General features: G+C 48.2%; 10 protein-coding genes across 10 annotated transcripts; 5 read left to right on the plus strand and 5 right to left on the minus strand.

Annotated features, from left to right (window-relative positions):
* Positions 1–16: 16 nt before the first annotated feature.
* ASPGLDRAFT_134405 (cytochrome c oxidase subunit VIb) lies at positions 17–693 on the plus strand (the record flags this gene model as incomplete). Its single annotated transcript, XM_022541290.1, has 5 exons — positions 17–83; positions 310–340; positions 396–477; positions 535–598; positions 659–693. 5 exons carry the CDS (start codon positions 17–19, stop codon positions 691–693), a joined length of 279 nt encoding a protein of 92 aa, XP_022397283.1.
* Positions 694–1,006: 313 nt separating this feature from the next.
* Positions 1,007–2,637, minus strand: ASPGLDRAFT_51435 (putative mitochondrial dicarboxylate carrier). The gene is made up of 4 exons (XM_022547529.1): positions 2,248–2,637; positions 2,183–2,187; positions 2,010–2,108; positions 1,007–1,962 (listed from the first exon to the last, which is right to left on the minus strand). The coding sequence occupies exons 1-4, from the start codon at positions 2,378–2,380 to the stop codon at positions 1,261–1,263; spliced, it is 939 nt and encodes a 312-aa protein (XP_022397284.1). The 5' UTR covers positions 2,381–2,637; the 3' UTR covers positions 1,007–1,260.
* Positions 2,638–2,998: 361 nt separating this feature from the next.
* ASPGLDRAFT_51436 (phenylalanine--tRNA ligase) lies at positions 2,999–4,732 on the plus strand. The gene has a single exon (XM_022547530.1). The coding sequence runs from the start codon at positions 3,027–3,029 to the stop codon at positions 4,584–4,586; it is 1,560 nt and encodes a 519-aa protein (XP_022397285.1). The 5' UTR covers positions 2,999–3,026; the 3' UTR covers positions 4,587–4,732.
* Positions 4,733–4,792: 60 nt separating this feature from the next.
* On the plus strand, positions 4,793–5,993 carry ASPGLDRAFT_51438 (isocitrate/isopropylmalate dehydrogenase family protein). Its single transcript, XM_022547531.1, has 2 exons — positions 4,793–5,067; positions 5,121–5,993. The coding sequence occupies exons 1-2, from the start codon at positions 4,856–4,858 to the stop codon at positions 5,980–5,982; spliced, it is 1,074 nt and encodes a 357-aa protein (XP_022397286.1). The 5' UTR covers positions 4,793–4,855; the 3' UTR covers positions 5,983–5,993.
* An 865-nt stretch (positions 5,994–6,858) lies between these two features.
* On the minus strand, positions 6,859–7,585 carry ASPGLDRAFT_856164 (uncharacterized protein). Its single transcript, XM_022550338.1, has one exon. The coding sequence runs from the start codon at positions 7,213–7,215 to the stop codon at positions 6,946–6,948; it is 270 nt and encodes an 89-aa protein (XP_022397287.1). The 5' UTR covers positions 7,216–7,585; the 3' UTR covers positions 6,859–6,945.
* A 416-nt stretch (positions 7,586–8,001) lies between these two features.
* On the minus strand, positions 8,002–9,649 carry ASPGLDRAFT_51441 (uncharacterized protein). The gene is made up of 2 exons (XM_022547532.1): positions 9,584–9,649; positions 8,002–9,534 (listed from the first exon to the last, which is right to left on the minus strand). The coding sequence occupies exon 2, from the start codon at positions 9,294–9,296 to the stop codon at positions 8,193–8,195; it is 1,104 nt and encodes a 367-aa protein (XP_022397288.1). The 5' UTR covers positions 9,297–9,534; positions 9,584–9,649; the 3' UTR covers positions 8,002–8,192.
* Positions 9,650–10,198: 549 nt separating this feature from the next.
* Positions 10,199–10,765, plus strand: ASPGLDRAFT_51442 (uncharacterized protein). The gene has a single exon (XM_022547533.1). The coding sequence runs from the start codon at positions 10,259–10,261 to the stop codon at positions 10,601–10,603; it is 345 nt and encodes a 114-aa protein (XP_022397289.1). The 5' UTR covers positions 10,199–10,258; the 3' UTR covers positions 10,604–10,765.
* A 72-nt stretch (positions 10,766–10,837) lies between these two features.
* Positions 10,838–12,304, minus strand: ASPGLDRAFT_76950 (arylsulfotransferase family protein; the record flags this gene model as incomplete). Its single annotated transcript, XM_022549871.1, has 4 exons — positions 10,838–11,063; positions 11,100–11,552; positions 11,627–11,962; positions 12,011–12,304. 4 exons carry the CDS (start codon positions 12,302–12,304, stop codon positions 10,872–10,874), a joined length of 1,275 nt encoding a protein of 424 aa, XP_022397290.1. The 3' UTR covers positions 10,838–10,871.
* Positions 12,305–13,518: 1,214 nt separating this feature from the next.
* Positions 13,519–14,034, minus strand: ASPGLDRAFT_856490 (bZIP transcription factor JlbA/IDI-4). Its single transcript, XM_022550340.1, has 2 exons — positions 13,703–14,034; positions 13,519–13,647 (listed from the first exon to the last, which is right to left on the minus strand). Exons 1-2 carry the CDS (start codon positions 13,896–13,898, stop codon positions 13,553–13,555), a joined length of 291 nt encoding a protein of 96 aa, XP_022397291.1. The 5' UTR covers positions 13,899–14,034; the 3' UTR covers positions 13,519–13,552.
* A 1,366-nt stretch (positions 14,035–15,400) lies between these two features.
* ASPGLDRAFT_38957 (uncharacterized protein) lies at positions 15,401–15,712 on the plus strand (the record flags this gene model as incomplete). Its single annotated transcript, XM_022545005.1, has 2 exons — positions 15,401–15,606; positions 15,661–15,712. 2 exons carry the CDS (start codon positions 15,401–15,403, stop codon positions 15,710–15,712), a joined length of 258 nt encoding a protein of 85 aa, XP_022397292.1.
* Between the last annotated feature and the right edge of the window lie 2,366 nt (positions 15,713–18,078).

Consider the following 18,078-nt stretch of genomic DNA (forward strand, 5'->3'; position numbering starts at 1 on the left):
GAACTCCTTTGTCAAAATGGGTGCTATTCCGGAATCCGACCCCGATGAGCCTCAAGTCACCAAGCCCTTCAAGTTCGTGACAGGTGAGCTTTGAATCCCGCTGGAAAATTACTCCGCCTACGATCATGTCATGGTCCAATGGCTGTATAACAGACTCAATTGCTAATGTGATTATAGCTGGTATGTTTGTTACGGGTTTCCCGTCGATTTAAAGTGCCCCGCGTCGGTTGTTGAAGCTTTTTGCCGGTTATCGCGAAGGGTGATAATGGGTGGCATGGTGGAAAACTGACAACGCGGTTCCGGTCATAGGTTACGACGCTCGTTTCCCCCAGCAGAACCAGTACGTACTTCCGTGGGACTCTTTGCAGATACGGATCCGGTACTGACGCGCGCAGGACCAAGCACTGCTGGCAGAACTACGTCGACTACTACAAGTGTGTCGAGGCTAAGGGCGAGGAATTCCGTCCCTGCACCCAGGTATTTATCCCAGTCTTCCAGGATTGACTTCCAAGGGTCAACGGTCTAACGGTTTAGTTCTACCACGCCTACCGCGCTCTCTGCCCCAAGGCCTGGACTGACCGATGGGACGGCCAACGCGGTATGTTCAAGTCGCAACAACTCGCATTTTGAGGGACAACCAATGCTAACGATGCTGCAGAGGGCGGTAACTTCCCCGTTCAATTGGACCGGTAAATCACTTCATCTTGTATGACTCCAGCCAAGAATGTCAACATGTATTCTACTTGAATCAAGCGGGCATGAATTCAGTTTCTGTGGAGCTCCTCAAACCAACCGGACTGTGTATATAGGCTCACAGAGTTCATTTCTCTTCATGGTCTAATTGAACGTGTAAGCATAGGTCATTGGCACTTGCGAATTGCATACTAGTCCACTGGGGGATGCTTCTTGGTTCGTTTGGGCCAGACGGTACAATGGTAATCAATCCCCGACTCCTCCATCTGAAGAACTTCGATTACGTGCGAACCGTAGCCTTCTTATCAGATGCGAGATGCAGCTCTGAATTCCTGAACAACAATCGAGATGTAGTCTATCATTCTGTCTATCCAATCCCACCTGTATATATAACACTAGATCCTGAATTCGATAATTGCAGTGATGGGTATGTCCTCAGCGACAAGAAAAAAAGAAAAGAAAAGAAAAGAAACAAAAAATCGCAAAACCCAAGCAAATGATCAAAATATGTACAACCAAAGAAACAAAAACTTTTGCACTGGTCGTTCCCTCGCGAGCAGAAAAAGTCTATGCATGCTGACCCTCCGGAACACCCTTCAACTTACGATAAATTTTCTTATGCTCTTCCAAGAACAAAAACGTCGCAATAGTATGCGGTCCCAGACGAATGAAACTAGGAACCCACCCCCGGAAAGCCCAACCAAGGCCTTCCTTACGGGAGATCTCCCGCAGCAGACCCAAGATCGAATGACCGGCACTCTCCGTCGGCGACGCACTCATAACCCTGGTCTTGATAACGTCAACAGGACTACAAACAGTCGTAGCCACAAAACCAGCCAAAAACGATGCAGTGAAATGCGTCAGCAAGTTATCCGACATGCCAAAGTTGTCAATGCACAGTCCCTTGAACGTATCATACGAAGCCAGCTGCGATGCCGTCATGAGCACGGCACGGGTCGAGTTGGGCCAGACGCCGCGGAACAAACTCGCGGGACCTTCTGCGCGAGTCATCTGCACGAGCCCTTGAAAGGCGTGTTTATAATTGCGGCGTTGGGAGGGTGGTAGTGCGGCGTCGGACTGCATCCGCACGTTCATAACGTCGGCGGGGTTCCCTGCGATTCCACCGATGAAGCCTGATGTGCAGGCCATTCCGACTAGTGTGAGGGTGCCGGGGGGTTGTCCGGAGGCCGTGAAGTAGGATTTAAGTTCTTCGTAGATGCCGAATCGGGTGGTTGAGTAGGTCAATTGGCGCAGGACAGATGCGGAGAGCTACACAATTAGTGACATTCTAGTTTTCTTGGACCGGATGAACGTACACCACTGTATAACCCCAGGATTCCATTATTCTTGACAACGTGGGCAAATGTGCCCAGCATAGACGTCGGGGCGCCAGGCCCACGCGTTTGCAAGCGCACCTTTTGCGATATCGATTAGCGATCGGACAAAAAAACTCGGGAGGAACACCGCGGAGAATTTAGGCAATATCTACCTTCACTACAGCACTAAAGTCAGTTATAGCACTCTCTTAAGCTCAATATCAAAGAATTGACGTACCAAGATCTAACGGGTGAGTGACACCCGCAGCGAAGCACGAGGCAGAACCCCCAAACCAGAAAGGATAATGCGCCTTTCCAGCAGCCGAAGCCCGGACGGGCTGCGACACCTCCGTCTTTGCGCTGGTAGCCATCTTGTCTAGCAAGAAAGCGCTACAGGAATTGAGCGTGGGAGAGGGAAGAAACTGGAGAAGAGAATCGTCACTGATATTCCTGTTCGGGATTAGATCAGGACTCCGAATGTCGGCCGTCGGTGGCATGGCGGCCAATCAGAGCCTCGGTTTTGTCGGTCCTGACGGTAAACTTCGGTAATACGGCTGTATAGCTGGCATCGGTGTTTTTTATTGACGCCCTAGAAGACAATATTGAGGTTAAGGAGACTGATAGAGAGGCCTTTCTCTCTGGCTGGGGCCATTGGAAATACTATAATGTACATATACAGTGCCTGTATAGAGCACAGAAGAGGAATAGCGAACTTCGGCAGAACGAGTCAGGACCGAGCGTACCCCGAATCTTGCTGGTTGCAACTTGGCATGAGATAATAGGCCCAGGAAGCCCAATTATTGGGGAGAAGAGAAGGAAAAACGCATTGCTACACCGTATTCTCCTCCTGGAGACCTAGTCAATGCATTCTGTAGGTGTAGAGCCCTATGTTGTAATGCTGTAATCCATACTTCGGCGACTTGTTTTGCCGGTCCGGTATTTTCCCGATATGTCTCGTTAAACTGTCGATGGCAGAACTCCCCATTGACCATTGCCTAACAGCAGAAATCTTGCGCTATGCGATTGTTGGCCACCGGCCGTGCCCTGCGAGCTAGCAGTGGCAGATGGTCCACTGCGGCCCCTCGTCGCAGCATACTGTCATTGGTACATCGTCCGGAGAACTGGATAACCCCACGGAGGGACTGGAGCTCTACAGCTGCTCGCAGGACGGAGGAAAATGCAGACGCCGCCAAGGTCGCCGGGTTAAACCCCCAAAGCACAAAGAACAAGCAGAAGGATACCCTCACGATCGAAGGACAGTCGTACAAGACAGACGAGTGGACGAACGCGCGAGAATCGATTCTGTCCCACGTTGGCCGCCAACTTTATCTTGACGAGAACCATCCTCTTGCGATTACGCGGAAACTCATTGAGAGTCAATTCCCCGGCCCCGTATACGGTAACTACGCTGAAACGAATCCGGTCGTCTCGACGAGGGACAACTTCGATGTCCTGGGCTTTCCTTCGGACCATCCCGGCCGCAGCCGTACGGATACCTACTACATCAACGAAACGACTCTTCTGAGAACACACACCAGTGCGCACCAGCAGGCATACTTCCAGCAGATCAACCGCAATGAGACTACTCGTCCGGAGGAGTGTGGATATACCGTGGTTGCGGACGTGTACCGGAGAGATGCGATTGATCGCAGCCATTACCCCGTTTTCCACCAGATGGAGGGTGCTATGCTGTGGAAGCGTCCTTATCAGGAGCCGTTGAAGCATTCGAGTGAAACAGCCGCGGCTATAATTGAGGATTTGAAGCGCATTCCTGCGCACGATGTCGTTGTTGAGGATCCCAACCCCACCGTCCATGCTGAACGGAATCCGCTCCAAGCGGAGCACCACACTGAAGAAGAGGTGGAGGCTATTGCAGCGCATCTCAAGCGATCGTTGGAGAAGATGGTGATCAAGATTTTTACCGAGGCGAGCAAGGCAGCGGCCGCTCATGCAGGCGGTGCCGAGACAGAGCCGTTGAAGGTCCGGTGGGTTGAGGCATATTTCCCCTTCACCAGCCCGTCTTGGGAACTCGAAGTCTTCTGGCAGGGTGACTGGCTCGAGATCCTAGGCTGTGGAGTCATAAAGCAGGACCTCCTTAACAATTCCGACGTGTCGAACCGCGTCGGATGGGCGTTTGGCCTTGGTCTTGAACGAATTGCTATGCTCCTCTTTAACATCCCCGATATTCGTCTCTTCTGGTCCCGCGATTCTCGGTTCCTCTCCCAGTTTAAGGAAGGGCAAATCACCCGCTTCGAGCCCTTCTCTAAGCACCCAGCATGCTACAAAGACGTTGCTTTCTGGTTACCATCTGCCACTTCGAGCGTATCAGCAGCCGGCGGCACCGTCCCATTCCACGAGAACGACGTCATGGAAATCGTCCGTGAGATTGGCGGCGACTTGGTCGAAGATGTTACCCTTATCGACGAGTTTACTCATCCCAAGAAGCGCAGGACGAGCATGTGCTACCGGATCAACTACCGGAGTCTGGAGCGCACGTTGACGAATGAAAAGGCTAATGATCTACATGAGAAGGTGCGGGAGAGGCTGGTTAAACAGCTTGGGATTGAGCTGCGGTGATGTCTGTACAATTATATTATGGTATCTGTAATTAGATGAAAAGCAATGTATGACTACGATTCCCCTCATCTGATTCTTTGTTGTAAGTATGGAGAAGCCCGGACCGAATAAGCTGAAGTTTGCGCTGGACCGTCGGCTCAACTATCGGGTGAACTTTCAAGCGGACAAAGAGCGAAGTATATAACGGTGCATTCTGGACTGGAATCAGCACATTACAGCACAAGCAGGAACAATTACCTTTTTATCCCTGTACATCCATCTCAGAAATCATGACAGCGAAACCAACCTACCGCATCGCCTCGATTCCCGGCGACGGCATCGGTCCCGAAGTGGTCAGCGCCACCATCCAGGCCGTGACAGAACTATCCCAAACCCTCGGTACATTCGATATCGACTTCACGCATATTCCATGGGGAACCGAATATTACAAGCAGCATGGAAAATACGTCTCAGCTAATTGTCTGGACGAACTGCGCCAGTTGTACGTACCCCAAGCATCCATCCATTCAATATATATATACTGACAGCGCACAGCTCAGCAGCCCTCTTCGGCGCCGTAGGCGACCCCAACGTCCCAGACCACATCTCCCTCTGGGGCCTGTTGCTCGCCCTCCGCAGCCCCCTCCAACTCTACGCCAACGTCCGCCCCGTGCGCACCTTCCCCGGCACAAAATGCAAACTCAACACAACCAAGCAAATCAACTGGATGCTCGTCCGCGAGAACTCCGAAGGCGAGTACTCCGGCCAAGGCGGCCGCTCGCACATCGACCACCCCTGGGAAGCAGCGACTGAGATCGCAATCTTCACGCGCGTGGGTATCGAAAGAATCATGCGGTTTGCGTTTGAAACGGCGCAGTCGCGGCCCAAGAAGCTGCTTACGGTCGTTACGAAGAGTAACTCGATGAGGCATGGGATGGTTCTTTGGGATAAGGTTGCTGCGGAGGTTGCGGGGGATTTTCCCGATGTGGTTTGGGATAAGATGCTTGTTGATGCTATGACGGTGAGGATGGTGGATAGGCCGGAGTCGTTGGATACTATTGTCGGGACGAATTTGCATATGGATATTCTCTCTGATTTGGCTGCTGCATTGGCGGGGTCTATTGGTGTTGCGCCGTCGGCAAATTTGGATCCTACGAGGAAGAATCCGTCGATTTTTGAACCGGTGCATGGGAGTGCGTTTGATATTACGGGGAAGGGTGTTGCCAATCCTGTGGCTACTTTCTGGTCTGCGGCTGAGATGTTGAATTGGGTGGGGGAGAAGGAGGCGGCAAGGAAGTTTATGGAGTGCGTGGAGAAGGTTTGTGAGAATGGTGTTCTTACGGCTGATCTTGGTGGAAAGGCGAAGACGCAGGATGTTGTTGATGCGCTTTGTGCTGAGATTGGGAAGCTTGCTTAGTTTGTTTCTCGGAGTGTATGTAGGGCTACGCAGCCAACATAGAGATCAATTCATGCTTGATTTAGGATTAAAACGAGCACCTATGAATTTCCTGTTCCGGCGAATTTTGCCGTTTCTGGTGTAGCCTCCCGATACGCCGTACTGTAAACGCCGCCCGCCTGGCCTCCTAAGTATAAAAGAGCCCTCCCTCACTGTTTTGACCTCGTCCCCTCCCAAATTTTCTTTCCTCCCAAACACCCTCCCATATTCTGCACTCATCCATATTCCTGGCCATTTGAAACCGTCCCCCCCCCCCCATAACACCCTTTTTTTATGCTCGGAAATTGTGACAGCGCCCTCTCATCGACTCCACTTCCCAGTTTCCTTTGCCTGGTCCTCATTGACCAGCGGCTGAGCTGATTCTGTCCCCTTTTATTTTATTATGTAGCGAATTTGATTCATACTCTCTATTATTCAAGCCTCTACCGGAAGATACGTTTACTTGAGCTCTCACTTTTCCGGACGCTCTTCTATGGTATCTGCTCTCTCGACTTCCTTATTGAAGAAAGGTGCTGACACCAAGCTTGACAGACTCCCCAAGGCTGATTGCAGCTTACACCCAAACTCCCTCCTTATCTTTTTCCGTAAGTGCTCGTCATGTGTCACATTCTCGCCCTGATCATGTCGATCCCTTGTGCTGTGCATGCGGTTGAATCGCTCAGATGAGGATGAAATTTGCGTTCTGGAGAAACAAAGCCAATGGCATAAATGCCTCACCGGTGATTTCGTTGTTATTCTCGCCACTGCCATCGATCATATTCCCCACAAAATGTGGTTATACAAGGTCTAGAACCAAATCTTACTTCTGACTAATGACTGATTGGAGCTCCATCATTGAATTTCCAGTCTCCTACGTCCTGTGATACACTATCATGGAAAGAACGACGCTGTAAGAACAATTATTTGCTGATGCGGAGATTCTTATCAAATGTCGCTGTTTGTGTGGCGGTAAAGGCGTGCGGTTATTGACAACCGCAATTTGCTTACAAGGGTATCTAACCTTAGTACGAAAGTATGGAAGGAGTCACAGGCGAGTAATGAATCCTTTCCCATAGAATGGAGGTTTTTGATTACCTGAGGCGGAAGGCGTCCAAATCTTTCGTTTGCTAGGTCTTCAAGCAGGAAATCAAACGTAGTGTCTGGAATTTGGCCTGAGGTTGCCCACGCCAAAGGCGGGAGTGCAATCGTCCACATCAGAATTATATGGAGATGCAGGAAATGCAAAAATTCGCACCTTGTACGGATGTGCTACTTTCTTGTCTTCACCTGGCTAAAGTCCAGATCAGACGTTCTCGGGCCTATGATGATAAGTTTGATGTTTCTTCTCAATGAGTGTCATAGTTGGTGACTATATTGACGTCTGAGTCTTTGTAGGTTGAACTCGATTAGCTAGCTCAAGTTGTTCATCAGTTGGTCCACTGCAAAAGTTCTTGACATATCATCAACCATTGCAATGGCTGCTTTCAATCGCCCGAATAAGCCCTGAAGCTCATCTCGTTGGTTCCGTAAAGGCCGAACCCCACAATCAAAGCGCCGATGGGGACCCAGAGATTAAAGAGGCCCGCAGGACCTACAGTTATACAAGGCGAGAATGGAAAGGACAAGAGATCTCCACAACAGAATTGAGAGAGGTCTGGAATAGCTACTATCGAAGATTCCCTACAGACTTAGTCGAATCCTCATCGCGGATTGCTCCTCCACTTACACATAAAAAGGCATAAGCATTGTTTTATTGGGTAGGAGCCTGCTTGATAATCCTGGGTAAGCCTCAAAATCTTCAGCAAATGGAGCAGGAACCGAGTCATATCCAACGACAAGCTTCAAGACGCCAAGGCATACATCTTCTTGAATATTCTGAGCAGCCATAGGATCTTGCAACAAAGCAGGATGTGGGCCATTGAAAGGAACAGGAGTTGCTTCGTGAAGAGCCTAGAATGGAAGACAGTTTCATACTTTACTCGCTATGCGTCGGTTCGATTATAAATTCAAATAAGATGAAGATCAGTAGATCAGCGGCGTGTGAAAATGAGAAGCTACTACCGATAGCAGCCTTCAGCATTCATCAGCTGACGCTACTTCTAAATGGATTCACACAACAGCCACCCCGTGGAGCGTCATATTGAGGGTTGAAGTCAAAGCTCGATGTATTCTGTATGCAAGAAAATTCACCACTATGGATGGGTAACACTCGACCAACCAGCCACCCCCTCAAACCAGCGAGATTTATACACCTTTTGTGAAATTTTTACATCGTGGTACGTGTTCTGATTCTCCCCTTCAACGATGCGCACATTGTCTGCAAACCAATCCTTCCACTTGGACTGCACATAAAGATAATCTCCCGTAGCATTGATCGAGATTCCCTTGATATCGGAGCGAGGAAGCTTTTGACCATCCATTCCAATGCGCTCACCCACTGGTACGAAGCCTGGCAAAAATTGTGACGCCACATCCTTGCCGTGCCGAAAATTGGAAGCCTCGATGTCAAAGGCGTGAACATCCAGGTCTGACGTGATCAGCAGGGTACGTGTATTGGGCACAGGAATTAGATCATGTGCTCCATTCCACCATGAATGGAACTGAGTGCCTTTCCATTCGACATCGAGTTGGACTGGTTCCGAAATATTAAAGGCGTGAACTGCATTCGGATTGACTGGCTGCTGTCTGGAAGCAGCCGTACTGTCGTTGAAAGCATATGCCTTCAAGAAAGGTCGGCTGGGCCCTTCGTTACCGTCAGGGGACTTGTCATTCCCAGCAGCCCAAAGCTTGTGAGAATGAGGATCAAATACCAATCCGTGGACGGCCGGAAAGCCGGTGATATTTTGCACGGGTTCCGGGCTCGAAAATTGAAAAAAGTTTGGTTTATATGCCTTCATGTCGTAAATTGCAATACCATCATTCTGGGTGTTGCCGCTCGTGGCCACTGCAAGAAAGTTGTCGGGCAACAACTCGAGGGTGTGCGAGTTCGTGATCCGTGTGATAAAGTCAAGCTTGCTGTCTGCATAATCAAGCACAATGGCGACACTGTTGACAATCGCTACAATCTTGACCTTGTCCCCTGTCGCCGCGGATTTGGCCCATTTAATTTCTGTCACAGACCGGCCGCTGCATAAGTCCAGAATTGCCCACGCTGGTACACCATCCTGCTGACACGCTGTCCATGTCCATTTTTCATCACCGACTCGGTCATGAATCTTGATTTGGGGGGGAATACTGCGTACTCCGGTAATGATTGGTGAGGAATTATGTTCACTGGCAGCGTGTTGATGATCCATGGAGGGGCTGTTGGTAGGGTGGAGCATATAAATGGAAAGCTGTATTTATAAAAGCAAGAATGTTCGCCAGTAAAAATTTTCCTAGCAATGTGTGTCATGTACCTCGCGGTATCGCAATAGCGACGGGGATTTGTAGTCAATTTAACTACCTATCCAGATAAACACCTTAGCCGAGCTTATAATACGCGCAGCTTGCCGGTATCCTTCAGCTCGCTTCTGCAGTGAATTTAGTCATCATCTGCGGCATTTAACAATTTGTTTCAGCTCATCTCATCTGGTGATCTCACCGATATCCAAGAATACACTAGACAGCATCACAGTATCAATTGATCTCATTGGGTGATTCTGTGCTATTGTGGCCTAAAAATGAAATTAAAAAAGAAAATAAAAAGAAAAATTGTGGGGTCTCCTTGGTCCATGAGACAAAGTATCCATTAAGAGCGTTTAAGTAATAGAAGCCCTGCATTCTTGTGGTTAAATGCCTCGACCGATCCAGCCAAGGTTCGGACAACTCTAACATTGAAGACGCGTCAGCAGCATCAAGATGGACAAGGTATAGAGTAATCGTCGCCAATTCCTCCTGCATTAGGGCTGCGTAAGCTAGCTTACAAAACACTGCCTAATAGAATACCATGATCTTCTTCAGCTAGCCACCAACACCTACCCCTCACACTTGACCACTCCTAATCTGCCTTCTGACATCACACACCACTGTACGGAGTAGTCAACCAGGTATGATCAGCGTAGCTCTTTTGGATGATGGCAGGGATGACGGCAAAAAGACGCTTTAAATGCCTAGCTTAAAACGTGTCGCGGTGTGTCCATATTTTCAATATTTAGTGTGCATATTAGGGAATACATTCAGCTTGCAGACTTCTTCCAGAGTCTGAGGCTGTACAGGAGCAAGAGCAAGAGGGCTCCGCTGATATGGGTGCGTCCGCACTTTTGATGCCTTTATTCAGATGTTGGATGACTATCAGGTGCAAGCATGGGATGAAGGGTCAGCGGTGGCTCCACTGCAGACTCATCTTGTGTATGCCCATGATGGCGTTTGCAATAAGCCAGATATGCCGCGGCCTGAGATGGGTCCTGATGCCCCACGTGAGGTGGTTTGGCTGGTGAATAATCAGACGGATTTCAGCGGTGAGGGGTGGGTGTCTTTGGTTGGCCGGGAAAAGATGCGCATTGCAGTGTTGAGCGATGTGAATCACTTCTCAATCATTGCTCCTGGTCCACATATAGTTGAATATTGCTGGGTTTATTCAACGGGCTATGTTCTAGGGTGCTTGAAAATTCTTAGCAGCTAGCTGTCTATATACATTGTGACGGTCTCGAGCAATATGAATCTATTGGTAGACTATCTGACGACATTCTAACATGAGAAGGGAAAGGAAAGAGGCAGGCCTGCCGGCGACGAGCTATTTAGTGTGTGCGAGGGGTTTAAGCTATGCTCAGTGAGTGTTCTACGCCAAACAGGTCAAAGTAATCAAACATGCTATACATCTCGCGAGCGTCCATGCTCCGTGACATACATCTCAGTTGTGCTTTTATTATACTATTGATGAGAAATGAATATTAACAAGTCTGTTGTACGTGAATATGATCCGACTGCCTCCGATCATTCAGTCCTCCCACAGCCTCAACCATCACAGTAGAATGTATCCCCTCAACGCGAGCCTCCGTCTCAAACCCATTCTTCCCAACCGTAGCCACATACCCGACCTCCTCCCCAGTAACGCCCTGATTCCCAGTCCAGATATCCCATGCCTGCACATCAGTAGCTCCGTTTCAACTAGCATACACCATCGTCGCACCATGAAACAAACATGCAAATACCTCCGGCGACGTATTTGGCTTCCCCACCCATGGAAGCCGGAAGGCTGTATGAGTTCCCCAGAAATACGCTTCAGATCCAAGCAAAGCCCTCATGACGCATTTTCCTTCTGCATCATATTCCTCAATTTTAGGAGCTGAACCCCAGCCTAGGAAGGCATGGCCATTGGTGAGACTCTGGTAATTTCCTTGGGACTGGGTGTAGACGGGTTCGGAGGGGTCATATAGCTTCCGGTTTAGGGAGGCGGTTTTGGCAGTGAGATTGAGATCCAGGAGGAGGCCAGTGTGAGTTTGGTTGGGGCCCTTGGCGTCATTATAGATTGAGACAGTGAGGGTGTCGGGGGTTTGGTTGATTATCCAGGGGTTGTGCTGTCCGGCAAATTGGGTATTTGGGCCGGGTTTGAAATCCCCGCCATTTACGCCCTATGGTTTATCATGTCAGTCTTGCTTGATCATAACTGGAGGTGTATTGCTCTTATACTCAGTTTCCACTGAACCGCTCCGTCCTTGCCGATTGAATATAACAACCTCATGTAATTAGCCGAGATGAGATAGCCATCACCAGAAGGCACAAATCCATTAAGATGCACAAAATCCCATGGTTCTTCCTTTTTGGTCCCAAGGCCTGACACAGATCTCAAAGACTCTGCCGGCGTACCCACATCAGGGTGCTCGAGCGCACTCCAGCGGAACAACACATGGTTGGTTACAATGTCAATATCATAAAACAAGTAATCGAGAACCCATTCCACACCCGGTGGAGCATCGCGATCAACATGCGTGACATTCACCGCACCAACAAGGATCGTCCCACGCTCCGTGACAAACCCATCCTGCAAATCAAGTTACGACTTAGGCTCCTCCCCAGGGAACCCAGAAACCAAGCTCTCATCCGCATCCAGCGTCACCTGATAGATTTCCTCATAGGCACTATTCAGAACATGAAAAACCCCTGCTCCAAAGCCACTGCGAATTGCCATGCCAGGCCAGTAGACTAGAACCTGCTCGCCGTGCAGGATTCCCGGCCGGAAATAGGTCATGTTGCCACGCGGTCCCTGCCATACTAGTTCGCCGTCGGTGTTGTAGATTGTCAGGTTACCGCCTTGAGTTACAAGGTGGGTTGGAGCGGTGAAGATGTATTCGGGTTCTGTGGGGCCGGATTTGGTGATGTTCATGAATGGGGGGTTTGCATTGGAGGATTTTTAGGACCAGGACTGGCCATTCTTCATTAGTTTCATTGAGAGATGCACAAGCGGTCAAGGCGATGAATAGGGTAAATAGAAGGTAGAACAGAAGGGAATTGACTAAAGCCATCGTCGCAGATTGATCCGAGGATATCGAGAGAAGACATGTGAGTTGAATTTAAGCTTGGGACATTCCCCGGAGCTTATAAGCAAAAGCTGAAGGTACAATCAACCGGAGAAAGAGAAATTCCAAGTAAGGGACCAACTAATCTATTAATACTCAAAACAGTCTGGAGACATGAGATTTCTCAGATGCATCTTCCCTTACTTCTATATATAATTCCAACAACCAACCTCCAAGACTTTGCTAAAAGTCTCTGCATGTCACGGGCTCGGAATAGTAGATATTAACGAACTGAATTCTTATCTAAACTATTGTAGCTATTGACGAGAATATCAAATCTGGGAAAGAAGAAGAAAGGGAAATCTATCTGGGCAATGAACGGTTTTTATAGACATTTGTGTGGTGCGGCTTAAGCCCTTGTTTGTCCGTATTGCTTGTGTGGCATCGTTTGATATGTTGGCGCTGTTTGTCTGGCGTTGAGCCGTTGAGCCGTCACAAAAAGAGCATCTAGAGATGTCTTGCTTCGATGGCTCATGTTGAGTTATTGTGAGCAAGTGTTAGGGCTCAATAAGTATAGGCCCCCAGCCAATCAGAGCGCGTGTTCATGAGTCATTTCTACTCATTGTTAGCGGTAATTACTGGTAATGATATGATACATAATCATACATGCTGTATACACAGTAGAGCAGAGCAGTTTGGACAAGGTGAAGTAGAATATAATAGCGAATTTAAAGATATCTAGTAGTATATATAATATATGTCATATTTCCTTCTCCTTCCTCCTGGGGATAAGAATAAAGCAAGAGAGAAGCTATCATAAGAGGTGTATTGTATGAAATGTAAGTACAAAAGTTACCACCTTTCCTAATGCAGCTTATCAGCAAATCCTACTATATCACCTGATGAGGAATTCATTTTGCCGATCCGATACTCTTATGATGGATCAATTTCTTGCCGACATCGTCTGAAATGTGATAATATACTCTGTGTTCTTTTTATTACAATTTTCGGGCTGGTAGCTAACTGTGAAACACATCTACTAATGTAGTACTTCCATCGCGGAAGCCGGGTACAACAATTAACGATCCATTAACCTATACTAGCTTGCAGCCGATCTACTTCCACACAAGACCCCTGAGAGCCTCCGTCTCTCCCTCCAACTTCGAGACCCGGATCCGCAACTCATCTCGCTCCTGCTTCACCTTCTCAAGTTCCACTTCAAGATTATTCACCTGGTCGACCCGTCGTTGGCGATAGCGACGCGCAGCGAGGGTATTGCTTTCGCGTTTCTCTACACGGGAGGGCTTTGGCTTGGAGGACGTTGAGCCGGTTGAATTGGAGGAAGGAGTCGATGTGCTGGGTTGAGGCAGAGGAGTCGGCAGATGTTGGCAATCTGAAGACGTTAGAGCTAGAGCACCAGTAGAGAATGTATTGTGAACAAACCTTGGGATATCGGACCATTGTCAAGCGACTGAACAAGTCCTTGCTGTCTCCCCTCTAGAGAACCACCCCCTAAATCATGACTGGCACTTGTGGAAGACTGCAATGGTATCGGAAAACCAACCCCATGGCTGAATATATCCAAACCATCCACCGACGGCTGGAAAGGGGCGCAATTCTCCGTATTCCAACTCCCCAACGTCCCCGGATTAATCAAGTCATCAAGGGGCTGGTCGAACGGCCAATTCAACGACGACAGCCCAGGATCATCGCAGTCAACAAAAGACTCAAACGTCAGATCCGGCACCGCAGGTCCATGGTGGTTTCTTTGTGAGCTGGAGTCGCTGGGGCTGGTAGACGATGAAGCTGAGTTGAATCGCTGGGGTTCCGTTGTTCGCGGTGCAAGCCATGGTTGTATAGTATGGACGGGCCTGTTTCAGGCCCGTGGGCGATTATATAGAAAAAAGAGGTGGTATTGAGACGTCCTCGGGACTTGAAGGGTGGTTGTAGGAAGAAAGGAGGAGAGGAGAGGTTGGATCTCACTGCATATTTATGCGGTGGTTAGATAAGCGGGGTCCGTTACATACGTAATACAGTATTGCGTATTACCACTTCTCCATATTAGGAAGTAGTAGTAACCCTGTACTAGGTGAACTGGTCATTTCTGGGGAAAAGTGTGCGGTCTCTGGACTCATGCTTTTCTTACGAAGCCTCATCTCGTTGACTGGATAGTTATATGCCGTACGCGTGCCTTAGTTTACTGAGAAACTGCACAGGGTGATCCACCGATTATTCTCATGGCTCATAGTACATAGGACGACCCTAGCTCATTGATCGATACGAGTTTTGTCCATCGATCATTTTCCATTCCAGTCTGATGCTAAGTGTCTTTATTCTTGTCATCCTAAGATTCCTCCGTTTATTGCTCTTCTGGATAACCTGATACCCACGGATCATCGATCACATCGATGTCGTGACCGACGATAACACTACATGGCAAATATCAAGTTCATTAAGGGACTACGGACTCTCGAAATTATCCGAGGCATGGTCAATATGTAACCCGGACATGATGGGAAAGACGTTGATCGGACTGCAAAGTATTTTTAGACTCTAGATACTTGCTACTACAGACGGTAAGTCTGTTAGTATACTTATGCATTCATCACAGGTTAGAATCAGCATATCTTCTTGTGACTTGGGATCAATTTTCGTCAATAATAGCCCTTAAGTACCATGGACAACAGGATGAGCTGTATGGAGTAGACGCTCTCGCTGTGGTCGCTGCGGAGGGGAGCCTTTTTTGGCTCCCCCCTTGACCATCATGCTCTCTCCAGTTATAAGTCCCATTGTGCTGACTGTGTTCTTCCCTGCTTCCATCCTTCCTCCCATGAGCATCTCCCACAGCACTTTCTGTCCTTTCAAAGTCCATCCTCATCCACAAACTACTGTTATTATCACCTTCTTCATCTCCTACTCCAGGCTTTCCTTTGTTTGCGAGTTCCCCGCGGGCTGTGTCGACCATGGCACCTCGCTCCCAACCAGTCAGATCTGACGACAAAGAGAATCAGACCGATGCCAGCTCCGACCTGACCGAGATCTTTTCAGACAACAGATCTGATAGTGACTCCACCAGTGACCCGGAACTTGATAGTGAGGATTCAGATGATGAAGATGAACCCGGCGACAATATCTCCGATGATGAGAGCCAGCTGCCTCCTGAACACTAGTTGGCCCAAGCAGAGAGCTTGAATGTCTGCCAGCTTTGACAGCAGCGGTACAGCGATGGCACTCAGGAAATACTTGATGAGACCCGCATGTACTGGAATAGGTAGGTAACTCTCTTGACCCTTAGGCTATGTTGAAAGCTTACTGGTGGCTCCCTGGCAGATATTGTCAGCATATTGGTGTCGACCTGGTACAGCACTGGCAATGGATCTCAGCCCAGACAATCTCACTGCCGGCCTATACCTGACAATGACGAACTCTGTCCTCCCGCCAAACTGCAACAGCATTTCTCAGAGGACAAGACTGAGGTTACCCTGCGCCGACTGATGGAATCCATACTGATAAAGCCTCCAGAAGAGCGACCTAAGCTCTGCTTTCTTTGCCTGGGAAACGCTAATCTTCCACTAAAGAATTGGATTGCAGAACACGCAACACCCGATTCACTCACCAGGCATTTTCTATGAAAACATGTCAATCCTCCCTGGCCAACCAAAGGGGTTGAGTGTAATGTCTGTGGGATGGAGCTGCTTGAACAGAAAGTTCATCTTTTAAATCATGCAGAGAGGTGCCACGGAACAGGTGTGTGAGGTTCCACTCAGGGGAGGCTAGCATTGGAATGTCAACACCAAGCTGGACTCGTGTCATTGTAATAAAGAGTGATCCAAGCAATTCTCAGTGATCATTGACGAAGCTCTATTTTGGTTTACAAGCGTCTTATGTTCTTTACAATGTACAGTTAAGGAACATTTTGTTAAGACAAATACCATCTCCTTTGTACCACAATGGATTCAATCCTGTAACATCATATGCTATTGCATATTTAGGATTGGTAAGCACCAGTAAGAGTGAGTTTAGTTAGGTTGAAGTAACTTTATATGATATTTGTCACGCCGCAGGGGAGTCTCGCCAGTGTGTATGATAGATTTAGCTTAACTACTAGATAGGCGATTCCGCTTCGCCTGTTGTATGTGATAAGAATCGATCGGACAAATGGTTGGCCCAAGTAGCGAGGTCTCGGAGATTCTTTATATAGTCCAGTGTGTACATGTATATAGCTAATTAAGTACTCAACCAGATGCGTGTGTACATACATGTTTGATAGGTGTGACGGCCCAACGCTGCAGTGACGCCGATATAGACAAACGACATCAACACGCCAACAACGCCAACCGTGCAATGAAGACAGCATCCTCATATACCTCAGTATATGCTTCAGGCCCTGCTTAAAGGTGTTCTAAGGTTTTATTGACCTTCTTGAGTCTCTTCTTTGTTTTTATTGGGTCGAAGTGAAGCTGTGCAAGGAGAAACCTAGGCTAATGGTCAGTTTTCCAGTCCAGTTGAGTAAATGATATGAGAGTTGACAGACATTCCATCCACAACCTCTGTAATCCTACTCTTGATCTCTTCCTTGTGTTCTTTCAAGAGTTTTGATCCAGCTTGTGAAATGCGGCCTTCCAAATATGCTCACACATCACTTGCTTGAGCACGAATCTCTAAAGTAGTACCACTAAATTTCTCAGTAATCTCTGGTATTAGCCTAGTGGTGGTAAAGATGTTTACTGGGCACTGTGACGGCTCAACAGCTCAACGCCAGACAAACAGCGCCAACATATCAAACGATGCCATACAAGCAATACGGACAAACAAGGGCTTAAGCCGCACCACACAAATGTCTATAAAGACCGTTCATTGCCTAGATAGATAATTCGACTGTTTTATTGCCACTTTCTAGGTTCGAGAATGTCAGATTTTCGAATACGGGGTTCGTAGATTTCGATGTCTCGATTATTGCTTGGTGAATGGTACGCAGCATATTGATGCTGAATAAAGGTGTTTACTATGTGCTAGGACCTCATTGATTTTGCCCACGTTCCAACCACATCGTCCAGGCAGTGATATTATCATCGTTGGGTCCAGAGTCATATATGTTAATCTGATGTCACATGAGACCCTGACAGCTCATCCTTCTGTTCCAGAAGTTCTCAGCTCCTGACTATTGAAGACAGATACGACACCATGTCCCTCAGTTGAATAGAAAGCACAGACACAAGGTCTCTGGGTACAGTGAGTGAAAATCCAGACTGAAGCCATTGATCTGATTAAAAAGAGACGCCTCGCCGCAATATTTACCTTTCCAGACTATCATATTGGAGACCGCAGTACGCGCTGGTAGATAATTTTGCGGAAGTTGTGGCCCTAATCTCTGGGATATATATTAGGGTTAGACTACTTTGATTTATCCCCACAATCGTCGAGCGCAGCTCTGGTGGTGACCATGATTCCTAAACATTACCTCCACGATCGTCACAGCATCCTGCAAACGCTCGATTACAAGAAGCCCTTCAAATCAGTGCCAATTGCACTCACAGAGGAGCGAGACTGTGTTGGACCCTCTAACATACAATCCGAAAAGCATTGCCACGGTCCGATCTCTCGGGTCTATACCCACGCTACCCCTGTCGCTCGTCATTTG

Source organism: Aspergillus glaucus, assembly GCF_001890805.1.
Source record: "Aspergillus glaucus CBS 516.65 unplaced genomic scaffold ASPGLscaffold_23, whole genome shotgun sequence".
Taxonomy (NCBI): Eukaryota; Fungi; Ascomycota; class Eurotiomycetes; order Eurotiales; family Aspergillaceae; genus Aspergillus; species Aspergillus glaucus.